This window comes from Balaenoptera musculus, chromosome 17 (genome assembly GCF_009873245.2).
Source record: "Balaenoptera musculus isolate JJ_BM4_2016_0621 chromosome 17, mBalMus1.pri.v3, whole genome shotgun sequence".
Classification (NCBI taxonomy): Eukaryota; Metazoa; Chordata; class Mammalia; order Artiodactyla; family Balaenopteridae; genus Balaenoptera; species Balaenoptera musculus.
Window position 1 is genome coordinate 2,410,679 of NC_045801.1, and position 14,789 is coordinate 2,425,467.

The 14,789-nt window shown below is 47.3% G+C and overlaps 1 protein-coding gene across 1 annotated transcript in view; it reads left to right on the top strand.

Annotated features, from left to right (window-relative positions):
- LOC118883785 (maestro heat-like repeat family member 5) overlaps positions 1 to 14,789 on the top strand; it is a 75,531-nt gene that overhangs the window by 44,370 nt on the left and 16,372 nt on the right. The window contains 2 exon segments of the mRNA XM_036830929.1: positions 170 to 316; positions 3,860 to 4,034. Coding sequence (XP_036686824.1) covers positions 170 to 316; positions 3,860 to 4,034 — 322 coding nt within the window.

The following is a 14,789-nucleotide window of genomic DNA, read 5'->3' on the forward strand; positions in this document are numbered from 1 at the left end:
AGTAATGGCCTTGTCCTGACCCCCAGACCCACTGACTCCCAACCCCAAACTTGGACACAGGCATGACCCTGATTTCAGATGATACTGCCCTACCTCCTACGGGTCCCAACCTAGACCCCAAGCCCACCCTTGCCCGCCCTCAACCCTGCCCAATCCCGCCCCTGGCCAGCAGGGGAAGCCTCGCAGGTGCAAGCACCGTCCCCCGAGCAGCTTTCCCAGGCCAGCGCGGATGGAGCCCCACTCTGGAGCGGTAGGGACCAGAAGGCCGCCCCCCCCCCCCCGCAGCCCCTGGGAGAAGGCGCTCTCGAAGGACTGAGTCTTCCAGCCCGGCAACTCCCAAGTCATCAAGGTCAAAGCCCTTAGAATCCTGGGCAAGTCCAGGTGGGGGGGCGTGGCCATGCTCTGCTCTAAGCCCCACCACCGCCCCTCTGACCGGGCTCCCGCTGGGGCCAGGGTGTGAGTATTAAAACCAAGGCCGGGATCTCGCCTGCATCTCTGGGGATTAACTGAGAGCTTTGGAAGTGCATGGCCCCTGGCCTGGGAAGGGGGAGTTGGGGGAGGGGGAATTGGAGGAGGGGCTTGAGATAGACTCTGGGGTCAGACTTGAGTCCCAGCTCTGTCTCTCGTGGCTGTGCGACCTTGAGCAAACAAACCCCTTCTGTCTGAGCCTCAGTCTTCCTCTGTGAAATGGGCAGAGTGGTGCCAAAGAGGTTCCAGCCACCAGGAGCTCCTAATAAATGGCACTGGCAGGGTGGCTCCCATGGTAGGTGTCCTCTGAGGCACCATACGATGTCCTTCCCATTGAGACTGATTTTGCAGGATGACCATCTGCAGATATAGCCCCGCCTTCCCCATTTTCCCAGAGGCCTCTCATCATCCTCTGAAAGCCAAACCCTCCTTCTTCAAAGGCATATCGTGTCTCCCCCTTTCTGCTGTCATCTGATCTCCCGTGGCCAGACCCTCCTCGGTCCGTGGCTTGGGGTGTCCAGCAGTTCCCTGGCATCCCTTTCATCATCCCAGTGAAATCCCATGTCTCTGTGACCGTCTGTACCTATGTGCATTGTGTCTTTTCTGAAGATGAGCGAGACTGGGGCACAGGGCACGGGCTTGACACTGGCGTTGGCTGGACTGGCCGTGTTTCGTGGGGCCTCATGTTCTGAGTGGTCAGTTCACGATGTCTCCGCTGTGGTGACTTCAGCTGGTCCCTTCTTGCGTTGAACCCATGACTAATGAAGATCCCTGTATGTGCTGTGCTTGTCAGTCTCCCCAGGCCAGAAGTGGGGTCTCGTCTGGGCCCAGCACAGGCCCTGGTGGTAGAGCCAGGCTTCAGTAAACACCCATTAGGTGGAACCGAGTTGAACCAGATGATGAAAAAGTGGCAGCACTTTTGGCCAGTAGGTGCCCAGTGGGTTTTGAATCCAGCCCTGTTTGACTCCCAAACCCGTGCTCTCTGTGGCCACAGTGGGCTGTCAGCCTGCTGAAGTCAATCTGATAAAGTTTAGTACAGAAACATCTAAAGTCCTGGGGCCAACACTTCAGCTGTCCAGGGCCAGAATGGGGAAATGTGGTATGGCTTCAGTTTATGCCAAAGGACCCGGGCTGGGGGCAAAGACGGGGCTGGGGGGAAGGGTCCCCTGGGGGCCAGCTCAGTGGGGGCCAGCAGTTAAGGGGCCCTGGAGCACTTGGGCTCTCAGGTGGGCTGAGTGTCTAGGAACATTGGGTCCAGGACCTGAGAAGGGCAGCCTGCCCCATTCCGCATGGTCCCTGCGCACAGGGAGTGGGTGTTCAGCCCTGGCTCTCCTTGGACAGGAAGCAGCAATGCACAGAGCACAGAAGGGGGAGAGGATGGGAGGGTCTGCCAGTCAAGGGATGATAGTGCTGGGAAGGTTTGGATGGAGAACAGACCTGGGTTCTGGTCCCAAGTCTGTCCTGGTCTTATTCCCCATGTGGTCTTGTATACTTACACCTTCATCACCACCACTATCATCATCACCAGCGCCACACCATCACCACCACCATCACCACCAGCACCATCGCCATCACCACCACTATCACCACCACCACCTCACCATCACCACCATCACTGTCACTACCAGCCACCATCACCACAGAACCACCATCATTACCACCATTACCACCACCTCACCACCACCATCACCACCATCACTGCCACTTCCATCTCACATTTATTCATGCTCTGGGTTAAAAGAAGTTACCTCAAATGTATTTACCAATCCTGAGATTGTAGTATTCTGGGATTCTGAGAGTCTAACCACCATTTCAAGTTGAATTTCTTCAAAAACATTCTAAGTACTAGAACTTTAACCAAAATTTAACATTTTAGCAAACAATTTTAAATGTAATCTTATAACAAATGTTCTAACCACATTTTTAATAGCCTGATGTTCTAACACAAGAAGTTATTTTTAGCTACAAATATGCCATTTAAATTATCTTAACATTCTAACCAATAACTGATAACCTAACATTCTCACAAACATTTTCCCAAAATTTTAGAAGAATAAGACTGTAATAAATATTCTCACATCCATTATTTAATATTTATTTTTTGTATCTAATATACACGCAAACATCCTAACAGACTTTCAAACATCTCAACAAATATCCTAACATGCAAGGGAACATTTTACCCTCTTAACATCCTTGCAAGCATTATAATTGTCTATCAGGCTTCCCAAGTATATCCATCACCAGCATTCTGTCTTCCTTTGGTTATCAGATGCTCAGAGTCAGAGCTTTCCAGCAGAACTTTCTGAAAGGAGGAAGTGTCTGTATCTGCACTCTTCAAGGTGGCCACTGTCCCTATGTGGCTACTGAGCACTTGAAATGTGGGTAGTGCAGGGAGTTCCCTGGCAGTCCAGTGGTTAGAACTCGGGTTCCATCCCTGGTTGGGGAACTAAATCCCACAAGCTGCGTGGCACAGCCAAATTAAAAAAAAAAAAAAAAAACTGTGGTAGTGCAGCTGAAGAACTGAATTTTAAATTTTACTTAATTAAATTTAGAGTTAAATAACTTGGTATAACTGGTGGCTACCATATTGGGAAACCCTGCTCTAAGTCTTTCCAGAAGGTTCTGCCTGGGCAGTCTCCCCCTAGGAGACTGTGGTCTGAGGCTGTGGAGCAGGGATCCCACCCCGACCTGGCATTTCCCGAGAACCCCTGCATCCTGCTCAGGGTTTGGTGTGGGAGGTGACACCCACCTCCCTGGACCTTTAGGGTCACTCCTGGGAGAATATGGGCAGCGAGCAGGGTGGGGCTCCTGGGCAGACTCTGCTACGGGATAGGAGCCCCGGGTTCTGGATTCAGCCTGGTCCTGCCCAGCCCTACCAGGCGCCATGAATGAGGGCAGCCCACACGCCTTCCCAGGCCTGGGGGTTGGCCAAGGTCACCTTGAAGATCCTTAGAAGTTCAATTGCTCTGGGTTAAAACCCTGTAAGCAGGAGGACTGGGGCCTGGCACGAGACGAGCACCCAGCCGGGCTGAGGCCAGCCAGTGAGGGATCCCACGGAGTGAGGACCGGGCAGAGGAGGGGCAGAGAGGAGGCTGGCCCGGCCACGAGTGTCTCGGGACAAGCGCTGGGGTCTGAGTGACGAAGGGAGCCGTGTCCCCACCTCCTGTTGGGCATCACGCCCTCTCTTCCTGCCCCTGGGCTGCGGTTGGCGCAGAGAGACGTGCAGGAGATGTGCAGACTGCAAAATGGGTGCACATGTTGGGGGACCCAGAGGCGCGGGGCTCAGGCAACTGGAAGTGCTCAGAGACTTGGGGAGCCTGGAGCAAGTGAGAAGGGCTACGATGGAGGCGGGGAGGTGGGTGCCCAGCACAGGTGACCATGGTGACAGCCGCCTCCATCCCGCTGCTACAGGAGATCATGAAGCATCTCACGATGGCAGAGCTGCCCAACCTCATCTGGACGGCTGCGGACAGCCTGGGCTCCACCAGCCCCTTCCGCGGGCAGGCGGCCGCCGACACGCTGCTCACTGCCATCCAGGAGCACGGGGCCAAGCTGCAGAGACCGTGACGGGGTTGGCGCCCCTGCTGAGGATCTGCCAGGATGGGCAGGGGGTAGAGGGAAGGGCTCAGCATCAGCACCCAGGGGCTTAGAGCCTCTGGGCCCCGGCCACGTTCCTGAGCTTGGGCCTGATGGGGGAGGACACTGACCCCACCCTCAGCAGGAGCCACTCTGATAGGTTCCAATGAGTGAATGAGTGAGTGAGTGAATGAATTGAATGAGGGAATGGCCCAAGCAGGTGTCCGGGGCCCTGGGCGGTGTTTGCAGGGTCTGGGGCAGACGTGCGTGGATTGAGCGGCTGCTCCATGCCCTCGGATGGGAATGAGCTGGGGGAAGAAGGCACAGCCTGGACCCAGACAGTCTGACGCCAGACAGAAAAGGAGGAAGCATAGTAAATGCAGAGGCAAAGGAGTATACCCACTGGGGTGGCACCCCCAGAAAGAAGATGACTAATGCCAAGACTGCAGACTGGAAGCCTCAGGGGGGTGCTGTTGGAGGTGGGCATTAATTGATGAGACCCAAAAGTGGAAGGGGGGAGGGGCCTTTCAGGCACACAGAACAGCACGTGCCGAAGGGGTGATCAGGACATGATGAGGTGGGTGTGTCTGGACCTTCCAATGCTTGGGCAACGTTTGGACAAAGTTGGACAACCCCAAATGCCATGCAAAAGCTAGTGGAACTTGTCTCCCCATCAGCCTGGGACTCCCCTTCTGACCAGGCGTCCAGGGCAGGGAAGTGCCTCCCCCTTCAGACTTCCCTCTTAGATCTGTGTCTCTCCCCTCAGAATCACCAAGGGCAGGACTATGCCTCCCCGCTCAGACTTCCCAGGGCAGGGCTGCATGTCCCCCGCAGGAGAGCACCATATCTCTTTCTCCCTAAAATCCCAGCTCTGAATCCCAGGTCCTCAGTCTATACCACCTGCTACCCACCCACCACATGCCTGCCCTGGGTCACTCCTTGGACCCTCTCGCTCACTCTGTCTTGATCTTGGGGATTTCACCATCTTTCCCCAGACGTCTCAAGGCCACCCACTACAGTCATACCCTCAGCTCGGTCACCTCCAGTTTCAAGCATCTCTCCCTAGCCCTGACCACCTCCCACCTCACTCCCTCTGGTACCCCAGTGAGCCTCTGCCCTCCAGGACCTCCACATTCACTGCCTTGCCCACCTTCTCATGGTCCCTCGCCTGTCCTCATCTCCCTCCTCGCCAGCAGAGAATCTACCTTCCAGTGTCAACGTAACTCCCTGAACACACCCCAAGCCCCTTGTCCCCTTTGTCACACTCAGCTGGCAAAACCCAACTCCAGTTAAACCTGGCTCTACCTACTCCACACCTGCAGCTGTGCAGCCAAGTGCAGGAAAAAGCACACCACCACTCTTTAAATTCCCAACCACACATCTCCACGGGGCCCTCGGTGCTGCCTGGAAACCAGCTGCATTTCCCACCCCTCCCCTCTCCTCAGCCCCCAACACCTCTGCTCACTATTCACAGTCAGCCGCTGACCTTGCTTCCATTCCACTGAAAAACCAGAAGCCACCAGAAGAGAACTCTCACAAGCTCCCAGCACCCAAGACTTGTCTCCAGGAAGGTTTCTAATTTCCATATGGAAGGGCCTTTTTGTTTTTGTTAGTAATGTCTAGTTTTATTGCACTGTGTGATCAGAGAATGTCATCTAATGTTTCTACTGTATGGAATTTACTGATCTTTTAAACTGTTTTCGTGAATAGTCTATGGGCACTTGAAAAGGTGTTTTTTTCTATTATCAGGTGTAGGACTTGCTATATACCTGTAAGATTTACTTTACTGATTGTGTTGTTTAGGTCTTCTACCTCCTTACTTAATTTGTGTCCATTTGATCCGTCTTGTACTGAGAATGGTGTGTTAAAGTCTCCTATTATTAATGTGTTTCTATCTATGTATCCTTCCATCTCCTGTAGTTTTTACTTCATAAGGTTCATAATGTTATTTGGTGCACACCTATTCATAAGTGTTATATCTTCTTTATGAATTGGGACTTTCAGCATTAAAAAGTGCCCTGCCTTGTCACATTTAATGCTTTGAGGGCTTGAATTTTCTTATCAGCATCACTACCTCTGCTTTCCTATTTTTTCCCATTTGCCCAGTATGGATTTGTCCATGCTTTTATTTTAACCTTTCAGAATCCATTTGCTTTAGGTATCATCCTATATATAGCATATAGTTTGGTCTTGATCTGTAATCCAAATTGAAAATCTTTTTATTTTAATAGATGAGTTAAGTCCATTCACATTTATTGATATGACTGATATGCTGAATCTCAACTCTGTCATAATATTTTGTAATTGCATGTGTTTTATTTGCTGTTTTTTTTCTATGAGATGTGTATTCTTTGAGCTTTGGTTGTTTTTTTAATTTAGGAAGGGTTGTATTTTTGTTCTAGTTGCTACGTCTGTACTCCTAACCTATTTTAATGCCCTTAGTCCCTTGTTTTCTTATTTAACCTTTTAATATCTGGTTTACCCATTTTTATTGATATCCTTAAACTCCCATCTATTGCCCATATAACAACCAGTGAGATTATTCGTCCCTTCTCCTTTTATGTTTTCATTTGCACACTTCAAAATTTGTAATGTCATCTACCTTCCTCCTCACGTTTGTTTTTAGTGAGTACACACACTCACCGTAAGTCCCTTTGCCAAAGATTTCTAGTCATCTCTTAGCTTGACAAAGCTCATCCTCTGACAGATTCCTCAAGAAGGCTCATGGATTCAGAACACCCTAGGTTCTTTTATGAAGGGCAGCTAGGCTGGATATAAAATCCTTGGTTCACACTTTCTTTTATTAAGTTTTTTTATTGTTTGGTTTTTGTTTGGTTTTTGTTTTTGGCCATGCCATGCTGCATGTGGGATCCTAATTCCCAGACCAGGGATTAAACCCGTGCCCCCTGCATTGGGAGCACAGAGTGTTAACCACTGGACTGCCAGGGAAGTCTCTAAGTATTTTTTTAATGCTGCTCAACTGTTGCCTTGCTTTGTTTTTGAAAAGTCTGATGAAAAAAAAAATTTTTTTTTTTTGCCTTTGTAAGTTATTTGATCTTTTTGCCTGGAGACCTTGGAACTTTTTTCTTTATCTTTGAAATACAACAATTTTACTAAGAAATGTCTCAGAGTTGATCATTCTGTGTTAATTTTCCCAGGTACCTGGTGAGTCTTTTGAATATGTAGATTTAAGTCTTTTGTTGTTATTGTTTCTGGTAAGTTCTCTAGGTTGTAATTTTTTTCTTCCAGTTTTATTGAGAGATAATTGGACATTCAGCACTGGATAAGTTTAAGGTGTACAAGCATAATGATTTGACTTACATAGATCATGAAATGATTACCACAATAAGTTTAGTGAGCATTCACCATCACATATAGATACAAAATAAAAGGAAAAAAAATTTTTTTTCCTTGTGATGAGAACTCAGGATTCACTCTCTTAACAAGTTTCATATATAACATGCAGCAGTGTTCATTCTATTAATCATGGTGTACATTACATCCCTAGTACTTCTTTATCTTATGACTGAAAGTTTGTACCTTTTGACCACCTCCATCTAATTCCCCCTCCCCCAACCCCTACCTCTGGTAGCCACAAATCTGGTCTCTCTTTCTATGAATTTGTTTGTTTTGAAGTATAATTGACCTGCAACACTGTGTTAGTTCCTGGTACACAACGTAGTGATTCTATATTTCTATACATTTCAAAATGATCACCATGATAAGTCTAGTTACCATCTGTCACCACACAAAAATATTACATTATTATTGACTATATTCCCAACACTGTATATTTCATCCCTGTGATTTATTTATTTTGTAACTGGACGTTTGTACCTCTTAATCTCCCTCACCTATTTCTCTCTTGGTTATAGTTTGAAATATTAGTTCTGTTCCATTGTTGTTTTTCTTCTTCAGAGACTCCAGTAATTCAAATGCTAGTCTTTCCTTGCCTGTCTTCCATTTCTCCTACTTTCTCTGTGACCCTTTTTACTTCTCTTAAATTCATCTTTATTCTCTTGGTGGTCTTTCTACTTTTCCTCAATGCCCCTTTCTAATTTTCATTTGAGTCTTATCTCTCTTGAGCACCTTGAATTCTTTTTTTCACTTCTGAATTCAATCAACTCTCTTTTCCTTCTTATTAGAGGCTTTTTTTTTTTTGGTCCTTTTTAAATTTATAATTCAAGGTGGTTTTTTCATATCTTTAAAGGCTTGCTTGAGTATATTGGCCTGCATTGTGGGTGTGTCTTACACTTTTATCTGAATCATGGTTGTTTTTCAGGGGAGGAATTTTCTCATTGGATGTGTGCTTTTGTTTCCAGGGGTTTTTGCAGTAACTCTATGGATCTATTAATTTTTCTCCTGTTTATATACAACACTATTAGAGTGTTTTGTAGAATTTCAAGTCAATGGCACCCTCTTCTGTCAGTATAAGCAAGTCCAGGTAACTTAGCAGATTTTTAGTTTGGTGGTAGGTGAAAGGGTTATGTATCCTCCAGTTTGGGAGGTACTTTTTCTCTTGTAGGCCCTTAAATTTTCCTCTTTGTGCCTTTACCTTTCACCAACCATTTCAAAGGTACTTCTTTCTTTTTTGCCCTTTTTTTCCTCCCCAAAGCTGGGTGTGCTGAAGGCTGCGTGTGTTGAAGGCCGCCCTTCAAATGCGCATTTCTTTTCAGTCCCTTTCCTGTGGTCAGTGCTCTGGTTTACCTTGGTGTCTTTCTTCTTTATTGTTTTCGTATTTTCAGACTTAAGATGGACCTTGTCTTCCTGAAGGTGATTTAGAACAACTTTGAGCCCTGTTGCCAGGTCCTGTCTCCTCTCCTCTCCATAGTTTCTCTCATCCTCCTTTTATCTGCCACAGAGTCTCGTGGGGGAGCAGGGGTTGGGTGGGAGTGTGAGGAGACCGCAGGCCGGGGCTGGCATAGTTCTCTTCTGCTTATACTGTGTTGAAGTCTGGGTGTTCTCTGAGGTCACATTGTAGTGGTTTTACTTTTCTCTTCTTGCTGGTGTTGTTTTCAAGGAAATTTTGAGAGGCTGGTGGGGGGGGACCCAGGCAGCCACCGTTGTCCTCAGCTGCCCAGGTCTATAGTTCAGTTTTATCTGTATTGGAATTTATATCTAATTTCCTCAGTTCTAAGAAGCACATTTTTCACACGTCAGCATCTATGAAGTAGGAGCACATTTTACATTGATGGTGCCTTACACCTGGAATGATGTAGGCTTCTCAGTCACCTGGGGGCACTCTCAGCCTGAGACCACTTCATATTTAAAAGTCTCTGCTGGAGGGTGTTTTGGTGGGGGGCACAATGGTGGTGTGACTCAGACCCCAAAGTAGGTTTGTGGTTTGGATTCGCAGGAGAACCATCCTCCTTCCCCACAGTGTGCTGACCTGAGCATGGGTTTTCGTGCTGTTCTTTCTGCAAGGCAGGGGTTTTATCTCCTTTTGTTTTTGCTTTATCACATTTACGCTGTACACACAGCCCTTGGGGTCCAGCCTTTTTGGTGGGGACCCTATTAGACTCCCCATCTTGGATAACTTTTCTTTCTTAGTAGTGCATGAAATAATGGTGCGTGTCCTAAAATATAAACAGAATTGGGTGATATGAGCCCTTCCAGCATTCTTTTGTTATCTGGCATTTTCCCTCAGCATCTTGTGCTTAAGACTCCTCCCAATATGTTACATATAGTTGGAGTTCATTCATTTTGGTTGCTGTGTAGTATCCCATCCTATGAACACCAGTTACCCTTCTTACTACGGATGGACATTTGGGTTTAGGTCTGTGGTTAACACTGCTGTGAATTTGCTCATACATGTGCTCTGAGGCACATCTGCATTCAATTTCCATAGTATAGGTGTGGCACCAACACTAACATATGATGCAAAATGTTTCCAAAGTACTTAAACCACCTCTCATTCCCACAGTATTTTTTTGAGTTCCTGTTGCTGCACATCTTCAGGAACACTTAATATCAACTTTCTAGTCAACCATCAAAATTTTAGCCTATCTGGTGGGTAGTATTAATCATATTTCCATGTTAATTTTCACTTTGCTGATTAAATAATGAGGTTGTACATCTTTTCATGCCCTTTTTGGCCATTGGAACGGCATCTATGGTGATGCCTGTTCAAGTATCCTGCACATTTATCTGTTGGGTTGTCCCTCTTTTTCTTATCGATTTCTAGGAATTCTTTATGTACAGTAATCTGGATACAAGGTCTCAGTTGATTTTATGTTAAATATCTTCTTCCACTTTGCAGCTTTCCTTTCACTCCCTTACTAGGTCCTTTGACGAAAAGGAGTTCCAAGTTCCATCATTCATTCTCAGACGTTACCTTATAAAAATCCTAGAGTTTGCCTTTCTCATTCAGCCCTCCAACCACCCACATCATGGAGATGTGAATCGGGCTCCAGTTTCTTCTAAACGTCCAGCATCCTTTATCGAGTGCCCAACCCTGTTCCTGCAGCTCTGGGTACTTGCTTCCTGCAGTCAAGGGTTGTGTGCTGAGGGACTTCCCTGGTGGCGAGTGGTTAAGAATCCGCCTGCCGATGCAGGAGACATGGGTTCGAGCCCTGGTCCGGGAAGATCCCACATGCCACGGAGCAACTAAGCCCATGTGCCACAACTACAGAGCTTGTGCTCTGGAGCCCACATGCCACAACTACTGAGCACACGAGCCACAACTAGAGAAAGCCCACATGCAGCAACGAAGACCCAACACAACCAAAAATAAATATAAAATAATAAATAAATTTTTTTTAAAAAAAGGGCTACGTGCTAGGGACCTGCCTTTGGGCTCTCCCTGCTCGGCACTGCTCTGCTTGTCTGTGCCTAGGCCAACACCCAAGGTTCTCATTCCTACAACTTTATATTAATTCACCTCCCCGATCCAGAAGGTCTCCCCTCCTCCTTCCGCAAGACTGTCTTGGCCATTCTTGGCCCTTAGCATTTCAACATAACTTTAGAATCATTGCCCAGCTTCCTCGTCTTCTCTTTTTCCTCTTTCACCCTTGGGCAACTGCTTTTACTGCATTGGCCCTCAAAGCTGGACTAAGAATAATCCTTGGTTTGGCACACTCATCCATCACAGCTCTATGCATGGCCTGCGTTAATTTAGTTCTTTACTTAGAGCAAGGATTCTTCTCAGTAATCGAATGCACACTTGTGAAGCTGTCACCCATACAAAAGCCAGGGCCCTAGTTATGAACTACATCTAAGGACGGGGCTGCCCACCATCACTGCTGCCTCCCCCCTGGCTCATCCACCCAAGGGTCTTCCTTCTGTTGCTTTCTTTTTATATAGTGTGATTGCATCTAAACATATTCTTAAAAACATTTTATTTGTAGTTTCAATAATTTTATATAAAGAGTATCATGCTGCATGTAGTCTTTGGAGACCTTTTTTCACCGGCCTGATATTAATGTAGATTTTTAGATCTTGATTGTCTATTCTAATCTAAATCTAGTAACACCAGTTTTCCTTTCTTTAGTATTGCATTGTATGTCTCTTTCCATTTTTTTAAATAGAATTTTCTTTTTTTGGAGCTGTTGTAGGTTTGCAGAAAAGTTAAGCAGAAAGTGCAAAGTTCCATCTACTTCCCTCCCCTGCCAGGCTCCTTTCTTGGTAACATCTTGCCTTAGTGTGGTATGTTTGTTACAATTGATGAGCCAATACTGATATATTATTATTAACTAAAGTCTATAGTTTACATTGCAGTTCACTCTTGGGGGTGTACATTCTATGGATTTGGACAAATGTACAGTGAGTGACAAGTATTCACTATTATAGCATCATACAGAATAGTTTCACTGCCCCCAAACCCCCTGTGCTCTGCCTGTTCATCCCTCCCTCCCCCTAAACCCCTGGCAACCACTGATCTTTTGACTGTCTCCATGGTTTTCCCTTTTCCAGAATGTCATAGAGCTGGAATCATACCGTATGTAGCCTTTTCAGGTTGGCTTCTGTCACTTTCTGACATGCTTTCAGGTTCCTCTATGTCTTCATGGCAACTACTCTCACTCCTAGGAACTCTTTCTCTTTCTTATTTCTTTTTTTTGGGAGGGGCGGTGGGGTGAAATGATCCCCGCAGTAAGTCTAGTTAACAATCATCATCATTCATAGTTACAGATTTTTTGTTCTTGTGGTGAGCTATTCTCTTAGCAAGTTGCAAATATACAATACAGCGTTAACAGCTATGGTCACCGTGCATACATTACGTCCCCGGGACTTATTTATTTTATACCTGGAAGTCTGTACCTTTTGACCCTCTTCACCATTTCGCTTACCTCTGACTCCTCACCTCTAGCAACCACCAGCATGTTCTCTGTAGATATGAGCTGAGTTTTTGTTTGTGTGGTTTGGGTTTTGTTTTCATTTTGGATTCCACATGTAAGCAAGATCATGCGGTATTTCTCTTCCTCTGTCTGACCTATTCCACTAAACCTAATGCCCTCAAGGTCCACTGATGTTGTCTCAAATGGCAAGATTTCCTTCTTTCTTATAGCTGAATAATATTTCATTTTATATATATATATATATATATGCTACATCTTCTTTATCCATTCATCTGCTGATGGGCAATTAGGTTGTTTCCATATCTTGGCAATTGTAAATAATGCTGCTATGAACATGGGGGTGCATATATCTTTTCAAGTTACTGTTTTCGTATTTTTCGGATAAATTCCCAGAAGAGGGATTGCTGGATCACGTGGTGGTTCACTTTTTAGTATTTTGATGAATCTTCATACTGTTTTCCATAGTGGCTGCACCAATTTACATTCCCGCCAACAGTGTACAAGGGTTCCCTTTTCTCCACATCCTTCTCAACACTTGTTATTTCTCGTCGTTTTGATAATAGTGAGATGATACCTCACTGTGGTTTTGATTTGCACTTTCCTGATGCTGAGTGATGCTGACCATCTTTTCACGTACCTGTTGGCCATCTGTATGTCTTCCTTAGAAAAATGTCTATTCAGATCCTCTGCCCATTTTTTAATCGGATTGTGTGGGGAGCTTTTGTATGTTTGTTTTTGCTATTGAGCTGTGTGTGTGTTTCAAGTATTTTGAATATTAACCCCTTTTCATAAATATGATTTGCAAATATTTTCTCCTATTCACTAGGTCGCCTTTTTACTTTGTAGATGGTTTCCTTTGCTGTGCAGAAGTTTTTTAGTTTGATGTAGTCCCGCTTGTTGATTTTTGCTTTTGCTGCCTTTGCTTTTGGTGTCAGATCCAAAAAATGACTGCCAAGACTGACGTCAAGGAGCTTACCACTTAGGTTTTCTTCCAGGAGTTTTATGGTTTCAGGTCTTATATTCAAGTCTTTAATCCATTTCGAGTTAATATTTGTGTGTGCTGTAAGATAGAGGTCCAGTTGCATTCTTTCGTACGTGGCTGCCCAGTTTTCCCAGCACCATTTGTTGAAAAGACTGTCCTTTCCCCATTGCATGTTCTTGGCTCCTTTGTTGTAAATTAATTGACCACGTCTGCGTGGGCTTATTTCTGGGCTGGGAACACTTTCCTGACTTGGCTCCCGGAGCCCACCCTCGCCTGGCTCCTCCCCCCCAACCCCAGCCGCTCCAGCTCAGCCTCCTGGCTGCTTCCTCCTGTCTCCCTGGCTTCTTAACGCAGGGGCCACAGGGCTGAGCCTCAGGCCCCATCTTCACTTACACTCCCTGCCCTGGTGGCCACTTACATCCCCCTGGTTTAAATATCACCTAAGCCCAGGCGCCTCTCGAATGTTCGCCCTGGCCGGATGCACAGGGATGTCTAACGGGCATCCACTTGCCACGTCCAGGCCACCCCCTGACCCTGCCCTGCACCCGTTCGTCTTGCCAGCTCCTGTGTCAGACGTGGCGATTCACCCTCCAGCTTCAGGCCAAAGCTCTCGGTGTCGCCTTGACTCTCTTCTCCACCCCACAGCCCATCCTCTGGGGTGAACCTGCCTGCGGTCCACCTGCCTCCATCTCCCCCAGCCGCTGACACCACCACCCTAGTTAGGACATAACGAGCTCTCACTGCGCGTCCTGGCCCGTTTCCAGCCCCTCCGTCCCAGCAGCCAGAGTGGTCCTTTAAAACTAGGTCGGATCACGTCTCTTCTCCACTCCAGACATGCCAGTGGCCCCCATGTCATTCAAAGTCAAAGCCAAAACCTTTACAGCACCCAACAAGTCGTGACGTCGCCCCACGACCTCACTGTCTTCCCGCCCTCCGCTGCTCATGCCACGCCGCCCACGCTGGCCCTGAACACACCACGCAGGCCACCGTCTCAGAGCTGCAGCCTCTCCCGTTGCTCTCAGGTCTCTGCAGGCACCCCCCTTCTTAGTGGAGGCCTCCCGACTGCCCTACTTACAATCGAGGACACCCAGATGTATCCTCCTGCCGTGCCCCCTCCCGCCCTGCTTTACGCACGTGGGGTAGTGTCTGACGCACCATTATTTGCTGCCCAAGTCAAACCCTAGGGGGGTCACGCCCAGGATTCTTACTGGGTCTGTCTCTGCTCAGTACCCTGGGACGTTGCCTGACCGTGACAGTGCCCAGCACAGAGGTGCCGACTGAGTGACAGACACCCACAGGGAGAAGAACAGAAGCCTTGGCCCTCTGTGCACCCTCGCTCCTGGGGAGCCACCTCACCTAAGCCCCTCGAGGCAGCTTTGCCCTCGAGAGGTGAAGTGACTTGGCCAAGGTCACCCAGCCAGGACGGGGCAGAGCAGGGATTTGAATCCAGGCCCTTCTCACTCCAA